Source organism: Cygnus atratus, chromosome 1 (assembly GCF_013377495.2).
Source record: "Cygnus atratus isolate AKBS03 ecotype Queensland, Australia chromosome 1, CAtr_DNAZoo_HiC_assembly, whole genome shotgun sequence".
Taxonomy (NCBI): Eukaryota; Metazoa; Chordata; class Aves; order Anseriformes; family Anatidae; genus Cygnus; species Cygnus atratus.
In genome coordinates this window covers 6967858-6989442 of record NC_066362.1, presented here as the reverse complement: position 1 = coordinate 6989442, position 21585 = coordinate 6967858, and the positions used below count along the sequence as shown (strand labels likewise).

Here is a 21585-nt window from a genome sequence, read left to right as displayed (position 1 = left end):
TTTTATACTTGCCATAGGTTTATTTTGAGATGTGAAAATCCATTATACTCCTCTCTTTAAATTAGGTTACATCCATTTCAGATTTTCTAGCACAATACTGTACAGATTCAAATAAATTTATTACAATAAAGAATAATCAAGACAACACCTTAAAAATAAAGTTCTATAAAACCCAGTGACTTGGGTACACCAGGAGCTACATATATCAGACCTTAATGATCTGTCTTAAACCTTATCCACATCCGGCTAAAGCAAGGAGTTACATAAGCCATCAAAAATATAACATCAGATTAGTATGGTCACGAGGGCAGCAATAAAACTGCCATCTGGAGAAAGAGCAGGGTTCATTTTAAATGCTTGATGAATATGACACTATTTCGTTTCACTGGAAGCTTCTCAAACAGCTTTTTAATATATTAGTTTCCTGATTAATAGTATATGAGAGATGAAGTATTTACAGGTTTACAGTAGTTTAACTGATCAGCATATATCCCATCTCCCTTCTGACTTCAGTAATTCAGCCCAGTTCTGTGGACTAGCCATAAAAGCAGAGCACATCAGGGGAATGTTCCTTAAATATTTAATTGCAGCAGACACTCTGTGAGTTTCTTAATGCATCCATGTTGTTAACCTATAATTTTTTTTTCCTAAAGCAGATTACAACACGATCAGGGAGTGCAGAGTAGGGCAGGAGTTTTCCTGTTTTCTCACAGGATGAGAAAAACCCTGAAAACCTCCTTCACTGGATGTAGAGATGAGCATTATTTCAGCAGAAAGAAAAAAATAAAAGTGTGTTTGGCAGGTGAAATTCCAGTAGATGAGGAATTGGAGGGCATTATTCAATTAATGCAGTCCATAACATGAATCTGCAGTGTGTCCAAGTCAGGTAGAATTTCTTCACATTTTGGACATGAATACATTGAGATATTCCGCTGCTCTGGCCATTCTTGACTACCAGTTCCTGCAAGCAGGGAAGATAAATGATCACCTGTTACATTACTTGATTTTTCCACTCTTTCTGTGCAACAGTTCAAGGAGGACTTGCTTGCTCCCAATAGCCAGAGAATCACACTCTCTGCACCTACCCAGTTGCCAGAACAGCCATAAGGGAGTTGGGGAGCTGCTCGCAGCCAAGCAAAGCTGTTTTAAACTGAACACAGCAGGGCCCAGCCCCGTGAGCTGGGGAGGGTGCTTACGGTACCTCTTTGGACAAGGCGAGGTGACTGTTCCCGTTCTGGTGCCCTGGCTCCGTGGCGATTCTGCATCTCCGCCAAAGAGTTTCTGAGGAGAAAAAATAAGTCAATTAAAAGGACTTTGAAAAAGAAGGCTGAACAGAAGGCATCTTCCCGTTGCTTCCAGAAAAGCTAAGAGGATTCAAAATAATTCAGGAGATTTGCAAGTAACTCATGTTAACAAGTCATGCATTTAGTTCACAACTGCTGCTTTGTGACACAGGACCTAGAAACACTGCTGCTTTGTGAGACAGTGCCTGTTGAAATCAGGGTCAAACAACTGACACCAGCAGGATTTAGGCAGCTGCACACTCAGGAATCCAGGGGACACTACTCTGGAAAACTCCAAGGGCTCTGAGCCACTCAAGGCAAACTGCAAATCGGATTAAAAGTAGAAAAGCAAGTTATACACGATAATGGGTTCAGAGGGCTGTTAACCTGATATGTAATTTGATTCTTCAAATTCTGGTCACTCTTCCTGTATCCAGGGCTTCCACAAGATGAGTGGAGAACACATGATTAATAGTTCTTTCTTGTATTTTACAGCTAAGAGTGCTAAAACAGTGCAACTACAGGGCATTACAGTACTTGAAGCTGCATATGCTCACTTATTACTACTACTTGGAGAAGCAAGACATACCCCTTGCACACATGCAGCAAGCTTAGCTGCAGATTCACCACTAAAACTGTGGCCAGAATCCAAAGAAATTCAGCTGAATCAGCAAGGAGAAGGTACCAAGTATGAGTCATCCAAAGTGAAATCTTGCTGAGGTACCCAAGTCAGAGCTGACGTGCCTTACGCTACTGTGCTTCTGAGATTCTATCACAAAACTAAATTAGAGAAGTCAGCCAACTCATTTTTTTTCCCTTTTAGAATTCAAATTAACCAGGAAATACATGTCTACAAACTCGTTTGCCTTTCTACTGAGATGCTAACAATATAACACTGGTCATCTCCAGCATGTGGGATAACGAGACAATCCAAAGACAGCTCAGCCAAAGTCTGTTCTCACCGGCCAAGATCTTCAAGATTTTGCTGGTCTTTTAGCAGGTATGCCAGCTGGACGGCCAACTGCTCCTTCTCCTCATGGATCTTCTCTCTTGCTGCCCTCTCAGCATGGAAATCGGAACAATAAACCTCCATCTGATCAGAGAAATTGAAGCGTGCTGAGAATTTGTAACTTAGACTGAACCAAGTCATATATTACATGCCAAAATAGTAAACCCGTATCATAGCCTGCATCTACTTAAAACACTCCTGAAGCACCTATGTACTGCAAAGTATTCAGCTGCACTGCATACAAGGTGAAGAAGACTTAGTAGCTTCTCCATTTAGACTTCAAGGGTCTTATCTGGGACTGTGCAACTGATGTAGAAGCTGAAACAAGGGGCAGAACAGCAGTGAAGAGGTGACTTGACCTATGACACTGACAAATTGGTGGCACAGATAGTGGAACCAGACCAAGATGCCTTTTTTTTTGCCCTTTGCCTTAAATGTGAGGCAAACCATTTTTAGACACTGTTTACACACAGTGTTAGGTTTGAATAAATAAACCCTAAAACATATGCAGTGATTCTTAAAACAGTAGTTTTAAATATGAAAACACATCTATTCCCAGACTTTATTTGTTGTGCCATACTCCAGTGTACTCTCCAGAACTGCAGGATATGGTGGTACAGGCTCTGCAGGGATGTGTAGGCTGAGTAAGGGATTTGTGCTTTGGAACTGAGGAAACACACACACAATATTCCAGACTGAGCCATTAAATAGCTCCTTCTGGTTTCTGAATAGTGTATGGAGGAACTAGCCAATTTCAAAGGAGAACTCATACCTGAGCACGCAGCACAGCCATGGTTTCAAGGTCCTCCTCTTGCTTCGTAATTATCTGCTTCATTTCATCCATCTGGAGCTGCTTTGCTGCAAGGGCTTGTTCTGCCAGCAACACCTTTGCATTCAGTTCTTCCACCACAGCTTTATCCACTCTGTCCAGCTGCAAGGAGGAACTATGATTATGAGATGAACTCAGAATATGACATTGCTTGAAGTGGAAGTTTGCTACCTACTCCTCCTGCCCTTGGAAAAGCTTTCAACTCCACGGCCATCAAAGCAACTTGCACTAAGACAGAAGCAGTGACTGATCTTTCAATTTATAAACTCTTTTTGAGCTTTCAAACTACATTGTATCAAGTCAAAACAGAACTCCCTAATGGACACTCCAAAGGAAACTTTCCAAAATCTGGCACTTAACATGGAGCCTCAGTTATGAAGAGGACCTATTATGGTAGACATTCTATATAAGAATACAAAAATGTTTAGAGCTCTACCCTCCTACATTTACAAACTATGCTGTGGGAACACACATATGCCTTTGCATATCACTTATCTCCAAGGACTGGACTTCATACTGCACTGCAGATTCAACCATATCTAGAAAACACCATGTAAGTACTGATGTGTAGTAAGTTTTCCGTAACTGACAGCACAGAATCTATTTTTCTCAGAGCAACGCTGCTATGTTGCATGCTATATTATATGAGGGGATCACAACTGTTTCCTGCCTGAATTTGTTCCCAGATACATTCTCACATCCCTTCCCACTCCCCCCAATTCATTATGATTTCTTCTGGTGATGAGTTTACCTCTTTGATTTTCATTTCACTGATTGTTTTCATTGCTTCAGTGAGTTCAGGAAGGATTTTGTTGTATGCATCCTGCAAGTTACTGTATCTTGTCCTGTTTTTGAAAAGGAAAGAGGCAAAAGCTTGAAACACTTAGAAGTTCTTTGAAAGATCTGGTGCTCTTTTTACCATCTTTCATTTTGCAGAACTATCCTGCTTGTCCCAGTTGAAGACTTTTTTCCTTCCTTGTAAAATTTCAATTTCCTAGGGTTTTAAGAGTTAGAAATGTATACACAAATCTAAATCTATCAGTCTTTAGAAAAAAATAACTCATCTCTTTGCAGATTAATCTGTATTTCTGATGAGAAAAAATTGTGCTCCATTCTCTCAACATCTCTCTTCCAGGGAGTTGTGTGCTGCTCATCCCTGGACCGAGTCCAAACAGATGTCCTTACTGATTGTCTGCATTTCAGATTGAAGAATCCATCGCCCAATATCTTTATATCAAGCTCACCAATTCCGTTCCAAATTAACACCTCTCTTAGGAAAACATTGATGTCTTGATTTAGAGACTTCAAGTGATGGAGAATTCCTCAGGAGAAGAACCAGACATAGACCAGGTAATGAGCAGCTTCTCCAGCAGCCGACGACAGTACCTGCAGACAGTTCAGCCTACACACTTACGTACAGCTTACGCTGACATTTCACACTCCTTCATGTTGCACACGAAAGGGAGTGGCAATATCTCCCCAAGATACAAAACCAAGTCATACTCACTTTTCTTCCTGTGTCTTGGCTTGTTCTAGCTTGACCTCTGCCTGCACACTCTCCACCTGCAGCTCCAGCTTCTTGATGGTGTATATTAGCTGCTGCTTCTCCTCCAATTCTGATGCAGCAGCTGAGTTCATTCTTTCCAGTACTTGGCACCTGGCAGAACAACGGAGAGAAAAGAAAAAGCTTGATCCACCCTGTTCCCCTTTTCCTGATGGATTTGGTACAAGTGGGCGTTGTAGAAAAAAAAAAATCATTTGAAAGGCTTATTTTGATGAAGAAAAAAGAAACACAAAATAAATCTGTACACAACCATCAGAAAATAAAACTACTAAACCTAATGCTTTTTTTCTTACTAGTACGAATTTCAAAGAACTGGAATTTGACAGAAAACTAAGCAAATACAGTGAGGTTCCTGTAACCACTTTTTATGACCTACAGGATCAATCTTCAAAAGCACTGACAGTTCATGTGAAAAGGCTTGTAACTAGGTCCCTCAGCTTCTTCCCCTAAGACTACCACACGGATTGGTTATGTGAAGCTGAAAACAAGAAAGACTTGTCTTTATGACAGGAAGGATTAAAACCCAAATGATCAAATTCCAGGCAGTGGGGTTCTATTTGTAGAACTCGGTTGGCAGCTGGGATTTGCTGACAATTTCTGTATTTCTGCACTTTCATCTCCACTGACAAAGAAGGAGCAATCTTTTACAGCATTTCTATGAGACAGATATTTAAGTTGGTATTTGTAGAGCTAGTGAGTTTCCCTAGGTGGGAGTTGTCACACAAATATTTCCTGGGTGTCACAGCAAAACTTTTGTTCTTCTGAACCTTACTTTTCTTGAAGCTTCTTCTGAATCAATTCTGCTTCTTTTAACTTCGCGTGGGCCTCCTGAAGCTCTTTAAACAGAGCGCAAACTTGAGTATTCAGGGTTTCTACTTCACTGCCAACCTTTTAGAGAAAAAATAAGGAAAATTATACATGGGGAATTAAAGATAGAAAAACTGCAAGCTAACTAAGACATCTAACCAGGAAATACTGGTTAGAAGTTTTCTTTTTCTAGAGAAAACAGCATGAATCAGTCTGCATCATTACGCTTTATGTTCAATAGTAAGGCTGCTTCTGCAAGGCCTCACAGTTAGCAATTATTCCTAAATGTGGCAGAACCCCATTTTGACTTAACACTGTCATAAAGTATGTGTGACTCTAAGACATCTCTATTGCTTTTGTCTAGAATACAGGTGTGTAACAGAGTTCATCATTTAAAACCTGTGGGCAAAGCAGACAGAGTCAGTGATTACTGCCACTCCTCTAAACAGCAGTTAGTCTGTCAAAGAAACGTAAACACATGGGTATCCTTAGGTAGGTTAGTTTCCTACCATCAGTAAGGTCTTTAGAAAGAGGTGTGGCAGCAGGTGTAGAATGGAAGAAGCAGTTTGGAAGCAGAGAATTAGAGGAGGCGGATTAAACACACCAGCCTCTGCCACACTACACATGAGCAGAACTGGAAGTCTACGGCTCTAAGTTTTTGTGGCAGAAAAAAAATAAAAACAAATGATGACTCCATTACCATTCCTTCAGGAATCAACTTTGCAAATCAAGAAGAAAATGATTTCTAGTACAACTATTAATCAGACTTGATGATCTCGAAGGTCTTTTCCAACCTAGGCGGTTCTGAGATTACCAGTTTTGTTGTGAGTCTCTGGCCCTCTTGTTTGGGCTTCAGACCAAGAGCACGGAAAGATCCAAAAGACAGGCAAAAAGTAGTAGGAGGAAAGAAACAGGAGCAGTTCGCTCCTCCTGAAACACTTCAGGGTTTCAGTTGCTAAAATATACTCCCACACTCTAGGAGAGATGAAACCTTTGCCTCCTGCTGCTTTGTGGTTTCTCAAGGCACATCCTCGAGCTTTCCTAAAGAAACATCAAGATCTTATCATCACACTAGCATCACTGTAATTGTCCCTCATACTCGAATTTTCTTTGAAAATGTTTTATCTTCTCAAATGCATGGGAAGTCTCCAGTCCAGCCTGGGAGCGAGCTAGGTGGCTGTGGCTGAAAAAGATACCAGGTGTATCAAGAATTTGCTGCTGTCGTACATCCTTGAAGAAAATTTTCACTTTTCTAACAGAGAACGTCCACCACTTCACCAGGCAACTGAAGCAACAGAAGTTGTTCATCCACGACGACCTGTGAGCACTTCCAGCTTTTATCTCCCAGCAGAAGTGTGGAACAGAGCCAGTGAGACTGACAGGTGGACAGAACACAACTGTCTACTGACGGGTGCTGAAGAGGTCACCCTCCATAAGCTGCCAAAGCCAACGCCATTCGCCAGTCATATCAATCAAAAGGGACTGAAGATGATGGTGTAAACACAAACCACATTGCAATATGCTTTTTCTAACTTCGAAGCAAAAAGAGATCTTTCGTCTACCAGCATAGCTTCAAAGCAAGCCACAAAAATATTTTATTGAGCAATCCAGCTAATCCAATCACACTCATGGAGGAAAGCGCTCATTTCTGTAAGGTGATGGCATTTCAATTTGCAGAAAACTAGACAGCAGCAGCAATTTCTTTAACAGAAAGCATGCCAGCAAATGAAACCATGTATCACTGGCAAGAGTCTGACTTCTAATAAAGCTGCACTGTGAATTTTTGCTCCCTCACGAAAGCCATCGAAATTCAAGATATCTCACTTAATTGGGACACTATCGTTGCATACTTCTGGGAAGCAATCTTGCTGAAAGAAAAGACTAAGCTGACTCAAAAAATCCCATCGCACAGTACAGACTGTCTCTCTCCAACAACCATTTCCTAGCTCAGGAAAGAGGAACACCAAAATCACAGCTTTCTAGGTCTGTTTCTGGGAAGTTTGCAAGCAGCTTCCAGGGGTGGCAGAGCAATAACTGCAGTGGTGCTTTAAGATGCTTCATTCATCTCAGGAGACCTGGCTTGAGTTAGTGTCCATGTGAGTGTTTGGCAGATGTTCTCTAGCCTCTTCTAGCCTAGCCACTCCTCGCTCTCCAAACAGAGTAGAGCAGGTTTGAGAAACACTTCCCTCTCTCCCCAGGATGTCTTCCAACTGCGGAGCCCTCAGAGTCCATACCACAACCATACACTGTTTCATTAAATATCTACATTTTACAACAGAGGGAGAAAACGTGAACTAAGCTGACGAGAACCCTCTGAAGGGGCATATACAACAGCATATTCAACAGCATACACATGGAAAGAATGAGTGCTGCCACAAGGATGCCACTATGCTGACGTCGATATCGGCCCTTAGATAAGGAGCACGGGGCTCAAACTGTAATTAAGGCAAAGTTGAGATAAAAATACTGTAAAGAATTAACTGAGACATCATCTGCCTTCCACAGAAAGGACATCTTCTGGCCTGACCACAAACTGGTACAAGAAGAACTGGGTAACTAAGCTAGCCCTGCCCTAGAATACATGTCCTGGCCTTCAGAAGGACACAGGTCTCCAGCAGATCCTGTATCATATTTGTATCATAACCCACGCTGCCTCACACGCAGGCATTCTTAGTTGTCTGTATTTTGCAGTTGCACTCACCCTGAATGGATCTCTACTGTTAGAGGAGCTTTCCAGGCTCTGTTCAGTGGTGTCCAGTGCCAGGACAAGAGGCAGTGGGCACAAACTGGAACACAAGAGGATCCACCTGACCACCAGGCAGCACTTCTGTGCTGTGGGGGTGACGGAGCAGTGGCACAGGCTGCCCAGAGAGGCTGTGGGGTCTCCTCCTTGGAGATCGTGGACCCACCTGGACGTGGTGCTGGGCACCCTGCTCGGGGTGGCCCTGCTGGAGCAGGGGTGGGACCAGACGGACCCAGAGGTCCCTTCCCACCTCAGGCATCCTGGGACTCTGATTTTTACACACTTACCTCACACGGAGAGGTCTACAACTGTCGGCACATAAATTTAGATGTCTGAATCCGGAGCTGAATCCCAACCCCAAAATCCATTCAAAGCCTTAACTGAAAACATCAGGACTAAATTTGCCTGGATCTGTGTCACAACCCAAGACAGTTACACACCCCCATTGCACTGCATCTCACCAGAACCATGAAAAAATCATGCCAGGCACCACATAAGCTACACATTTAAAGTCTGTTTTACAGTTGGCTGTCAGTGGATTCTTATCTAAAAGCTGACCTAGTCTGCAGTTGGACAATTCATCCGGTTTAGAAGATTTTGTGGGGACAGAAATGACTGCATCCTTCTCTGTCTAATGGGCATGGCCAGGACAATGAGGTGCACCTGAAGTTATGCCACACTTCCCTAATTCTTGGCCATCAATCTTATCCCTTCTGCGTGGCTGGTGTAATTTGGAATCACCTATAAGATATGGATGGGAGAGTTCAAAATTCACTTCCATGGCTCGTGCAGGACATTTGCCCCCTGCTCTCTGACAGAAAGTGCAAATGTAGACCCTGAAGTTGTTGGTCTCAACACGTAAGTTGTATGTTGTTAAAACTCAGCTCAGGAGGACAGATACTTACAGTCTCTGAACTCTCTTCTTCCTGGTCAGTTTGTGTCCCTTTCTCCAGGCAGTTGCTTGTTTCATTCTCCAGCTTTGAAATTCTGGAAAACAGAAGAATCCCGTTCAATATGTACATTGTGACTGTTCAAGGTTTTCATGCAAGTGATGTACTGCCTTTCTAACATCACAGCCATGAATGGGGATAGAGCTGAAAGTCCAGACATGCAGGAAAGCCAGCACAGTCGTGGGGCCTCCTGATGAACGCAGGAGCCCCAGCATGTATATTTAATTACAGTGGATGTACAAGTCTGCATGTGTGGTGAAGGACAGTGACATTCAGTCGCTGGTCAGTTTAGTCACTGATCAATTTTTGGAACAGCCCAAAACTGCTAGTTCTCTGAAAACCGGTCAGTCTGTTCACTGAATCCAATGATTAACACTGCCTCTATTTTCCTCCGATATTTTCAGAGGCTGAGATTTCTAAGAATCGTTTGGCTCTGGCTCGTTACCTCTTCTGGGAAGACCATGTCGAAACAATTACTGAGCCACTAACCTTTCATAGTAAGTAACGTCCAGGAAGTGTTACTCTGCCTCTGCAAACTGGGGATTTGGAACAGCTACTGCTTGGGCAATTGTCCACGCCTGAACGGTCGTGCTGATACGTATATAACTGAGCTGTGATGGACCCTCATGCAGGTCTCACTGCAAAAATGCTCTCTTAGGTAAGTTTGGAATTAAAATCATTGTAGACATTTCCAAGGAGCTTTGCCAAGCTCACACCGCTAAACGTAGCCTGCCAATAGCACAAAGAGAACTGTAATCTCTGTTTTATACAGGGTGATTTGGTTAAGCCCCGCACGTAGATACAAAAATTGCTTTCATATAAAAGCAAATAATGGCAGAGGAGCGAGCAGAAAGAACATCCTCAGCTCATTCTCATATTGTTCTGACATCACCTGCGGAAAGCTGAAACCCAAGAGGCAACAGGTAATTTGTCTTGATCTGTGGTGCTACAGGAGGTAATAAGACAGAGAAACTCTTTTGCTCACAGAACGGAACTTGTGGTTTATCCCTATCAGAGCTATGACAAAAAGACATTATCACTAGTGAGCGCTCAGGAAATTCCCCATCCAGGTCATACTGATATTTCAGCTTGTCTCCCATCAGCCACAGACTTGGTAACTGCAGCAGCCCTGAAAGAAAACAGCTTAAAACATTACAGTGCACCATTTCATACCTCTCTTTGTGATCCTGCAGCTCCTTCTCAAGTTTTTCCCTTTTCTGAGTTTCATTTCTAAGGCAGCAGAGCAGCTGGCTTACAGTTAGCTCCTCCGATTCCAAATTCTTGGACTCATCTGCATATTTGCCCCTGCTGCAAACCAGACGAGAGGTAAGAAACAACAGCTATGATTTTATTAGGGCACTTCCTCACCCCCTGGTTCTGGGACCTGATATGAAAGGCCACAGTTTCACACAGTGCTGAAAAGCAACGTTCTGAGCAAAGAGCTCATTCCCGAGAACCACGACCTGCCCACAAACCAGTAGCCACAATCCCTGAGCGTGCAAACGCAGTCCTTGCTTTGTGCAGTGCTCAGACAGTCCCTTCATCAGGCTGGGGGAACAATTTGGTATTTAAGCAAAGGAAACAAAAACAGTCAAGACAATACAAAACCCAGTGCCTTTATTCTGACCTACTTTGCATCCCCTTCTGCTAAGTGCTGCTGTATGTTCCCAAAATAACTTTTTTTCCACTGAAATACGCAACATTTCTTTCTCATTCCTTTCCAGGAGAAGAAGGCATGCTCCACCAACAACGGACATTGGGAATTACTTTCTTTTTCAGAATAAAAATCCTTCAGTATTTTGCCTCCATCATATTCTACAGCTCTTTGGAAAATTGCATACGCTACCACGGAAACGAACCAAAGCAAATACAAAACACTCTGAAAAAATAAACTAAGTTAATTTTCTGAGATAAAATACTGCATTCTATTACCTCCACTTTCATGTCCATCCAGACAGAACGTCAAAATTCACAAACTATATGGTAACAGATATAGGTTACACATTTCAGAAGCTCAGCTGGAAAACAGCACGTGTTTACAACTTCGGTTTTGTAATTCAGAAAAGAAAGTAAAGCATAGTGCTGTATGTGCTCCTGAGAGCCTGGTATCTTTGGTGAGCAAAATTCAATACCCCAAAGACAGCGTTCAGCCAGGATATATTAAGTAAATAACTTTTATCAGGGGATTTTTAGTGCATCGGCCTACTCTTACAGAAATAAACCTGTCCTGAGTGGATCACATTTCTCTGAAGCTGTTAAGAGCACCAGTCTAAGGTTTCAGTACTGGACAAAGACACGTGGTGCCACAGGAAATTTTGAGAGAGGTATATATCTGTTCTTGTAGACATGGCTCTGACGCTCATAAGAAGGGAAGCAGGTCCCACAGAGATTATTGTCTCACAATCAGTGTTCTCACAAGCCATTGCTAATGACAACCTGAATGCTTGCAGCCTGGTCTGCGGTCAGCATCTCTTTGTTTCATAACTTGACCATAACTGTTTTTTTGCCTTCAGCTTCTTAACCGCATGCTGAGGGTCAAGTTTTCTATGTTATTACATTAAAATGCTGATCTCCTTTGCAGTGAAGCAGGCGGTGACAGAGTTCAAAGGAAAACATGCATGCAGAGTACAGCTTTGCAGCCTGCTACGCCCCGAACATTTTCTATATCCTTCCCTTCCAAAAGCAAGGCCACAAAGTAAATGAGACAGTTCAGCCACAAGCACCTAGCTGCTACATTGGGCAGTATCCCAAATGGAAAGTTTTATAGTATCAGCTGTCTGTGTCCATGAGGAGTAAAGGTTCAGCTAGGGGCAAGAAAGTCCCTTGTGCCCTGGAGCTGACGTAAAGATCAGATTTTGAGAAGTAACTTAAACAGAACGCTGATATCTTAAGCCTAGCACCCTGAAAAACGAGGACTATGCCATTGCACTGTCTGCCTGCCCCACTGTGATCAAATTTGTACAAACAACACACAAGCAGAATGGGCAGGGATCGGGTCTGAAAGGCTACAAGACCTCTGATTCTTACCAATATCATTATAATCGGGTAGATGACTCTATTAGAGGCCAGAGTGACTAGATGGGAGGGCGTCCCTGCAGCCTGTATCTTTTCTTTTTGGCCTCCCTTAAAAACCTGAAAAGTAGCAGGCAGTTGGCAAGTCTGCACGTACATAAATGCCCGGCCAACTGGCCAGGATACGCACTCCCTCGTCAGTTAGTGAAAACAGGAGGGAAAAATGCCAGAGAGCTGGGGGTCTTTCCAACGTGGTCGGAAGGTAGAGCTACTGCAGTGGAAGGATGCAAGGCGACCGAAAAACAGGATTTACTACACGTTCCTCTAGAAAAAAAACTTCCCTTACATTGAAAGCAAAACACATTGCAGAAGTTTGAATCACACGAGAATCTACATACATGTAGACAGCGACGTTACTGGGCACTTCACCACTATTATCTTGATTTTCTTTTGCAGCTCTGTTTATTTCTCCTTCCTAAGAAAGAAGAAAAAAAACCAAAACTATTAGCTTGGTATTTGGACTAACCGGGACATAGTTTTATTTAAGGAAGGAAGAAAACCAGGAAAAAATACTGCGGTGGCAATAAAAAATAAATAAAACACAAAACTCCTACATACCAGTTTCACAGTAACTTAAATACTTCACATGCCTTTCCCTGTCTCTCTTCAGGACTGATCAGAGAAGAGAAACAACAATGAGATTTGGCCTTCTCCTTTCATCAACAATTTCCATGGCCATTCTCTCTTATAAAGATGACACAGCAACAGCACTGCCAATAGATTTTGAATAGAAGCCTAAAAACCACTCAGTCTCCTGCCTGCCAAGAGAACCACTCTTCTTTCCCACTGCAAAACTCATCCATGACCTTTGTAGTCCAAAGGAAACTCTTTGTAGCAAAAAAGGAGAAGGCATCCTTGAAGCTTTCCTGCAGTCTGAAGTTTTCTCTGACAACTCCGAAGAATTTTTAATTAAATTCTCTTAATTTCTTGTTGCAGTTTTTTCCAGAGAGGGATGTGCTATTATGGGGGTGGCAGAGACCCACATTTTCACATTTCACTTTTTGCCTGTAAAGATTTCTCAGATACAAGAAGAGTAGAAAAAAACAGATTTCTGTGCTTCTAGGGAACACAGAAGAAAAAATCACTTTGCAAAAAAATGAGAACCATGCTTGAAACAAAGTTTCTGGCTGCAGGACTTATTCCCCTCACTTACATTCATCCCAATCTCCACGAAAGAGTCCTCTGCTGAGATGTTCAGCTTGACCTGCAGTTCTGAAATGATGGCTAGTAGATCTGCCTTCTCAGCCTGGAGCCGCTGCACCTGGGACTTGAGCTGCTTCGCTTCCTTCTCAGGAGCCACGCAGCCCTCCTGGGATGAACAAAAACCTGCATTAGCCAACGAACAGGAAACAGCAGACAAGGAGTACAGAGCCTGAACGTAACAGTGGTGTCCCTTTGCCCTACTTCTTTGATTAGGTTTGCCTGGAAAAATCCAGTGTAGAGATCCCTAAGCTATGCTTTGGTTCACTAGACAGCAAGAAGCGTAAACTGTGCAACCAGGTTCATCAAGCGATGAGTATCACGATTCTGGAAAACATGGGCCTGGTCTGCTGAATGCACGGATAATTAGGATGTAAAACTTTGCCTGAATATATGCCTCTCACTGCCACGTAGGGTCTCAGTCGTCCTATACTTTTTTCTTTTTCTTTTTTTTTTTTCCCATATCCTTATTTCTTTTTCCAAAACTACCTAAGATTCTAGGGAGAAAAGACCAGTTGGCAAAGAGACTTTCTGTATACGCCACTTTCAGCCTTCTACCTTCTTAAAACTCCCTCTCTGTACTCCACATCCATGTATAAATTTCTGCCTATATCCCTGACCTTCACACCAAGTTCTACATCCCTCCCATTCCACAATCTCTATCCCTCAGAGCTTCCCAAACTTAATTTCTCCTTCCAGTTGTGACTGTCTCCTTCACCTTCTGCCTCTTCTCTTTCCTCAGGATCCTCAAAACCCTCTCGTAAGCCCCCACATAACCAGGAAGCCTCTTTTTCTTCCCCCTTTCCTTTAGATGCCTCTCCCCCTTACGAAACTCTCCCTGGAGTTCGTTTCTTCTCTGTTTTGTAATCCAATTCTTCCATCTCTTGGTAAAGCTTTATTATAATGACGTGCCATCAGTATAAATTCTGAACAATTCCTGGAGTCGGAATTACATTCTAACCTATCACTCACGCCAAATCTCCAAACACTTGCCATGATGACAGTGTCTCATCTTGCAATACTTCCTTACACACGACTCACTGTGATTTTGTGCTCGGGCTGTAAAAGGCTGCAACAGGAGTCAGCACCAGTGAAGAAGAGAGTTTCATTGCCACCAGTGCTCTCAGGGGTATAGTTTTGAGAGAAACTCTCCTATGAATGCTGCTTTATCACTAAGGAAAGCAACAGTATATATCTGTGATTTGCTTTGTGTGAAACGGACACATCACTTAGCAGTAGCAAGGGACGAAATTCCATCTCAGTAAAGAGTGAAAAACAGAGGTGAGGAGAGAAATTAGACTTTTTCTTCTCCTTAGAAGAAAATTAGAAGATTAGGAGAATTTTTTTTCATGCTTTAAAAAAAAAAAGAAAAGATAATTCAATTAAAGTATAGCCAAAGTCTTCAAGAGAGAAAACCATTTTGGCTTAAATGACACTGTCAGCCTGAAAATCATGATCAGAAATGAAATGTTTCTATCTAAATGAAATTATCGCTGGCTGATAGAACTGCAAAAATCACTAAAGAATCAAGAATTGCTTTATGGAGCTCTTACAGATGAGATAATTAAGAGATTTATTTTTACTTAGTCAGATTGCCCAAGCAGGTTGGATCACTCTGTCAGTAACACACTTTAAGTATCTGAAGTACAAGAAGTTCTGAAACAGGTATGGGCAAAATAAATCCCCTACCTCCCCTTAAAATTTCAGATTTATGAAATTCTGAGTTTCCCTGACAATCCCGAAACACAACTTTTAGCCCGGTTTCCTAACACAGTCATACTTGCACAATCACATGTTTATACATGACTTCCCTTATTCCCTTCACAACTTTTGAACTCATCGGCCAATTTCAATTTACACGTTGGGAGATTTCTAACAGAGTTCCATAAAATAGGCAGTCATGAGAGGAAAGGAAAGCCTACCAGTGATTCTGTGGAGAGAGAGGCTGACACACTCATCCTCCAGCAGGCAACACAGAATCCACATTTGTTCTGTACCATATGCTAGTATTGATTGATTTGGCTCTGCACGAAACTTCTCGTTAATCATCTCTTCACATAACAATGCGGGACACAAAGCAGGTTTTGTTCTAACAGGCTTTGTCCACAGATGTACTCAGTACTACCTGCGAATTGATGTTACCTGACTGCTAAGCAATCACCTGCAACATTAGAAACCACTTGCTACAGAGCCAAAGGTAACACAGAGGGAGAAAGCTCAGTCAGACTGAAATAGTGCAGCTGAAGAACAAATCTAATCTGAACCTTAGTAAAAAGGCTTTCATGAGTGGAGAAAGATATATGGGGCTTGGAGCATCTTCCCTATGAGGAAAGGCTGGGAGACCTGGGTCTGTTCAGCCTGGAGAAGAGAAGACTGAGAGGGGATCTTATCAACGTTTATAAATACCTGAAGCGTGGGAGACAGAGGGATTTGGCCAACCTCTTTTCAGTGGTGTGTGGGGACAGGACAAGGGGCAATGGCCACAAAATGGAGCCCAGGAAATTCCGCCCCAACATGCGAAAGAACTTCTTCACGGTGAGGGTGACGGAGCCCTGGGACAGGCTGCCCAGGGAGGTTGTGGAGTCTCCTTCTCTGGAGACATTCAAGGCCCGTCTGGACGCCTACCTGGGCAGCCTGCTCTAGGGAACCTGCTTTGGCAGGGGGGTTGGACCTGATGATCTCTCGAGGTTCCTTCCAACCCCTTCAATTCTGTGATTCTGTGATATAAAAATATATGGCAGGTTGTTGTTTTTTTTTTTTTTTTTTTTCTTTTTGCTTACATGCCAACTTCCCACCGGAAACACAAAAACAAAGCAATCAAACTTTCCTGAGAAAGAATCTAAGGAGGAAAGGGAGGGATGAAGCCAACTGAACAGTAAACAAGATAAAGAATGACAAGTTGGCAAGAAATGCTCATTTCTTATTTGTAATGTTGATAATATTAACTGTTATTATTAATTATTATTAAAATGATAATTATCTCAGGTGTGGCGCTATGTTCTGTTACTACACTCTGAGAAGACTCCATAAAATAAATCAGGCCAAGACTACCTGTTACAGCATATGGATAAAAATGGAGAACGTTAACAAAACTCCAAACCTCACAGTATGATGAAGGGGCATAAAAGCTCCTTTCAGTAATTTCAAAGTATGTCGATCCAAGCATTTCCTTATTTACCATTTCAGCTCCTTCTTCTCTTTCCTTTAAGCTCTGAAGCTGTTGCTGTAGCTGTTCATTTTCAATGCACTTGGCTAGCAAGCACTGCTTTGCTTCTTTAAACTTTGTCTCGTAAAATTCTCGTTCTTCTTTCTGCTTCTCTCGCCAGATGGAAAGTTCCTCATATCGCTCCTTCATAGCTTGGTTATGCAACTTCATGGCTTCTAAAGGATAGCCAGAGACAAGTCATTGATTCACAGTAACACATGTCAATGAAACAGCAGATTTCCTCTACATGGGCTCAGCATTCTTCAGTATCAAAGGGCTAAGCAGTAATTAGGTTTGAAATGCAAACCTCCTTCTCATGTGTCTTAGATAGTGAACTGTAACAAAACTTACTACAGCTCCTTAACACTTTAATAAATACTGTTAAAACCATTGCTGAAATAACATGCCCACACTCTCTCACTCCTTGAATTATTCCGAAGCTAAGAAGTGCAAGCAAGAAGTATTGCTCACAAGAAGTTCTCGTTATCTTGCTGCAAGTGTTATGTGCATGATGAACCCAAATGAAACTACTGAACAGAGATTATGAAACTAATGACAGTCAGTAGGGAAAGTGGATTTTCTAGACTGGTAAAATAGTGCATGAAAGCAGATGCTATCAAATTGAAAGTCTCAAATATGTCCAACCGTACTCTGCTTGAACGTTTGGTTAAGATTTGATTAAAAATGTTGAAAAAAAATGTAACTGATAACTTATGGCAAGGTCAGCTCACCCTGACTGGGAAGGCATGTTTTATGTAACAAAGTCTGTGAGTCAGTATGTAACAGCACCAGTCTCATTATAGCAAAATGCTTACGGTATTTTTATGAGGTCAACAAAAGGATTTCAAACTTGCTTTTCAAAGCAACAATCTCGAAGCCAGTTGCTTGAAAATCTTTTGTACATTGTATATTCCTGTAACTGCCATTATGCCTTGATGCCATTTTGCAAGGCATGAGTTACAACCGCTGCAATTATGGTCCTAAAACATTATCTTATATGGCATAGGACCTTTTAGCAGAATACCAGAGGTGCTCCTTGAAGCAACTTTCCTGCCAGATACTCATGGGACTCCAAGGCAGAGAACTTGCCCCAGGTCCAAAAATGATTCAGATGGAACTTGAACACTGACTTTAAATCACAGCACACAGGACACATGACTTTATGCTCTGTTACTATATAAATAGTTAGGTACCTCTGTCTTTTATGCAGAAAATCCCCAAATCCCTTGGGTTTTGCTCTAACCATTTTAAAAAAAAATGCATCTAACACCTAAGCTTTTGGGAGTGAGAAACAAAGCTTTCTCACCTAAAAGGCTTAAATCGTTAGGCATTTTCAGAGAAACCTAATGGTCTCTCCCAGATAGACCAAGCTATGACTGTTACTTCATTTTGAAGCACAGAAGGTGCTACCACAACTAAACTTTTGAAGCGGTTACTACACACAGTGTAGAACAGTCTGCTTCAATTCCCCTCGCTACCTGAGAGGATTCAGCACCTTTCAGAGAATATCTAAACTAAAACTATTCTGGGTGTGGTGGACTATCCACTTTGTTGATGCAGATACAACAAAATGTTAGTCATCTGTAACGGAGATGCCCAACCATTCTAAAATACAAAACAAAAAAATTTTAAAGGCTGATGAGCAAAATCTCCTAAAATACACAATGCTATACTGACTGTGTGTGTAGTTCTGAAGCAAATAAGTCACCCACAAATTGGGCTGCTTTCCCCCTAATCTCCCATACTGATTCAACTTGATGTGTCCTATCAGTTGGCCTTGCCACTTACAGAGTTGCTTGTACAGTGAATGCTACCCAGATACAAAATGTCATCCAGCAAGGGGAAATGAGCACAGAATTCATACTCAAAGGCAAAGAAAAAAAAACTGCAGAAGAGATTCCTTTTGCATTTCAAGACAGATCTGCATTCACATTCACCTTTTAACTCGTTGTTCTCAGTGATCAGTTCTTTCATCTGCTGTACCATCTCTTCTGGTGTGTATGTGCTGAGGGTGGGGGCAGCCGCACCGTCCGTCCCATTTTCCATTTTGCTCCTGGGATGCTCTCCATTTTCAGCAGGACGGCTCTGCACCTTGCTGGACATCTCTGAAGCGACCACTACAAAGTCAGTAATGAGAAAAACATGATTTCTTGCCAAATAGCTACTTAGAAAGAAAATATGATACTTTCATTTCACTTGGACGAGCTGTGCATCCAGTCATAGCATGCAGGGACCACCCGATCCCTCTGACCCCACTACTCCAGAACACCCACGAGTCTCTATATCCCATTAACCCCCTCAGAGAGAGGACTGGATGAATAAAGCTGAGACATCCACAAGTCTCTATATCCCATTAACCCTCCCCCCCCCCTCCCCCCCCCAGAAAGAGAGGGCTGGATGAATAAGGCATTTGATTCCTGAGACATCTTGGATGAATAACACTGAGACGTCTCTCAGCCTAAAACCGTTCCTTGGGAGCCCCTTCCTCTGGGAATGAAACATAAAAAGAAGCTTTAATCCCCTTCCCTGCACACTAGGAAGCCTTTAAGGGCAGCAAAGCCGTGTTTCACCCACTCTCCCCGTCCCTCAGGCGCACCCAGCAGCCTCCCCGGGACTGGGGGACCCTCCCCGCGACTGGGGTCCCCCTGCCCACCCACACACCCCTACCAGGAGGCCTCGAAAAGCTCTCGGTCCCCTTTACCGCCGGGATTACATTTCCGCCGCCTCCCTGCCAGCTTTCGTTTTCTCTTTCCGTCGCAGTTTGCTTCACCGGGGGAGGCGCTGAGGCGGCCGCCTCCGTGCCCAGTCACGGCTCTCCCCTTGCCTTTCCTTCCCCGTAGGCCCACCCCGGAGCCGCTGAGTCACCGGCCACGGCCGCCTGCGGCCGGCGGCAGGGACAGGCGACCTCCCCGGTCCCCTCCCGGCCCCGTCGCCTCAGCGCCCCGCGGGGGCCGTGCCCGCCGCCGCCCCGCTCACCCCGCTCACGCCGTGCCCATGGCGGCGGCCGCCCGCATCGGCTGAGTGCCGAGAGCCGCCGTCTCCGCCTTCCCCCGCGGGGATTTCCCCAGCTCGGAGCGGCCTCTGGGCGGCACTGCCCGGCCGGGCGGGTCTTGACAGCCGGCCCCCTTTAGGCACTGGCAGGCCGCTGTGAGGTCTCTCCGGAGACTTCTCTTCTCCAGGCTGAACACCCCCAGCTCCCTCAGCCTGGCTGCAGAGCAGAAGGGCTGCAGCCCCTGATCATCCTCGTGGCCTCCTCTGGACTCGCTCTGATACATCCCTGTCCTTGTGCTGGGCCCAGAGCTGAACGCAGGCTCCAGGTGGGGTCTGGTGAGAGCAGAGCAGAGGGGGACAATCCCCCCCCACCCTGCTGCTCACACTGCTTTTGTTTGGACACTGTTGGCTTTTTGGGCTGCAAATGCACATTGCTGGCTTGTGTTGAGCTTCTTGTTAACCCCTAGGTCCTTCTCCTCAGGGCTGCTCTCCATCCATGCTCCTCCCAGCCTGGATTTAGGCTTGGGATTGCCCTGTCCCAGGTGCAGGACCTTGCACTTGGCCTTGTTGAACCTCATAAGGTTCACATAGGCCCACCTCTCAGACTTGTCCAGGTTCCTTCCCTCCAGCGTGTCGACCGCACCACACAGCTCAGTGTTGCTGGCAAACTTGCCAAGGGTGCACTCGATCCCACCGTCCATGTCACCGACAAAGATGCTAAACAGCACCGGTCCCAGATACCCTGCAGAGGGGAGAGTACCAGGGGCAGAGCATCCTGCTGAGCCTGGCCCTGGGGCTACTGAGGAAGACAGGCTCCTCTGAGGACAGGTCCCTATCTGCCTGGGCCTCCCTTGGGTGCTGCTTCACGGGGCTCTATGTTTTTCCTGTCAGGGTAGAGGCCTCGCAGGTGGCAGAGCAGCCAAGTCCTACACAACCAAAGGCTGCAAGACAGATAAGCACACCCCACCACAACAGCCCCCCACTGACTTGCTATGAACCATGTGTGTAGGGTAGGTATAGAGAAGGGAGCTCTATGTCCTTCACAGCTCCATGGCCTTGGCCCACATCTGGGGCACACAGCAACTCTCTTCCCGTACAAGTTTCTACACAGAGGAGGCAGCAGGTGGGATCCAGTGGGGACCCAAAGCAAAATCCAGCAGGGAAGATGAGGGCTGCAGTCAGTCCTTTAGCAGGTAGCTGCCCTACCAGGCAGGCTCTCTTATATTGGATTACAGGGGCTTCATCACACTCTCTGTCACCATCTTCCAACTCAGATAGCTGTGTACCCTGGGAACAATTGGCCTTACTAATAAAGATGGAGGCAAAAAAGGCATTAAGTACCTCAGTCTTATCCTTATCTTTCATCACTATGCTTCCCCTCACAACCAGTAAGGGATGGAGATTCTCCTTAGTCCTTCTTTTGCTGTTGATGTGTTTATTAAAGCATTTTTTATTCTCCTTTACTGCACTAGCCAAACTGAGTTCCGGTTGGGCTTTGGCCCTTCTAATTTTCTCGCTGAACAACTTGACAACAGCTCTATAGTCCTACTGCATTGCCTGCCCCTTCTTCCAGAGTTCATAAACTCCTTTTTTTTTTTTTTTTTTTTTTTTTTTCCTGACTTTCTGAAGAAGCTTTCTGTTTAGCAAGGCTGGTCTTCTTCCCTGCCAGCCTGAGTTTCAGCACATTGGCATGGCCTGCCCCTGTGCCTTCAAGATTTATTTCTTGAAGAAAGTCCAGCCTTCCTACACTCCTTTACCTTCCAGAATCACCCCCCAAGGGACTCTGGCAACCAGGTCTCTAAATGGGCCAAAATCTGCCTTCTGGAAATCCAAGGTAGCAGTTCTGCTAACTGCCTTCCTTGCTTCACCAAAGATCAAAAACTCTATCATTTTGTGATCGCTATGCCCAAGACAGCCTCCAACCATCACATC

At 43.9% G+C, this 21585-nt stretch overlaps 1 protein-coding gene across 4 annotated transcripts; it reads right to left on the bottom strand.

The window, feature by feature from the left end:
- Positions 1–19754, bottom strand: OPTN (optineurin). Of its 4 annotated transcripts, none has more exons than XM_035549525.2 (14): positions 19639–19754; positions 18600–18779; positions 16636–16838; positions 13411–13566; positions 12596–12672; positions 10359–10493; positions 9141–9222; positions 5458–5573; positions 4629–4778; positions 3873–3966; positions 3065–3223; positions 2246–2376; positions 1202–1281; positions 1–961 (listed from the first exon to the last, which is right to left on the bottom strand). In XM_035549525.2, exons 2-14 carry the CDS (start codon positions 18763–18765, stop codon positions 840–842), a joined length of 1671 nt encoding a protein of 556 aa, XP_035405418.1. In that variant the 5' UTR covers positions 18766–18779; positions 19639–19754; the 3' UTR covers positions 1–839. The 4 variants fall into 4 exon arrangements, with proteins under 4 accessions (XP_035405418.1, XP_035405420.1, XP_035405421.1 ...); XM_035549527.1 differs by lacking the exon at positions 19639–19754 and adding an exon at positions 19376–19606; XM_035549528.2 differs by lacking the exon at positions 19639–19754 and adding an exon at positions 19364–19494.
- Between the last annotated feature and the right edge of the window lie 1831 nt (positions 19755–21585).

Coding starts and splice junctions, on each gene's coding strand:
- OPTN (XM_035549525.2), bottom strand. CDS start 18,765: ATGTCCAGCAAGGTGCAGAGCCGTCCTGCTGAAAATGGAGAGCATCCC. Junction 10,494..12,595: donor AGTAACGTCGCTGTCTACAT/GTATGTAGATTC, acceptor TCTGGTTTGCAG/CAGGGGCAAATATGCAGATG. Junction 1,282..2,245: donor AATCTTGAAGATCTTGGCCG/GTGAGAACAGAC, acceptor TTTTCTCCTCAG/AAACTCTTTGGCGGAGATGC.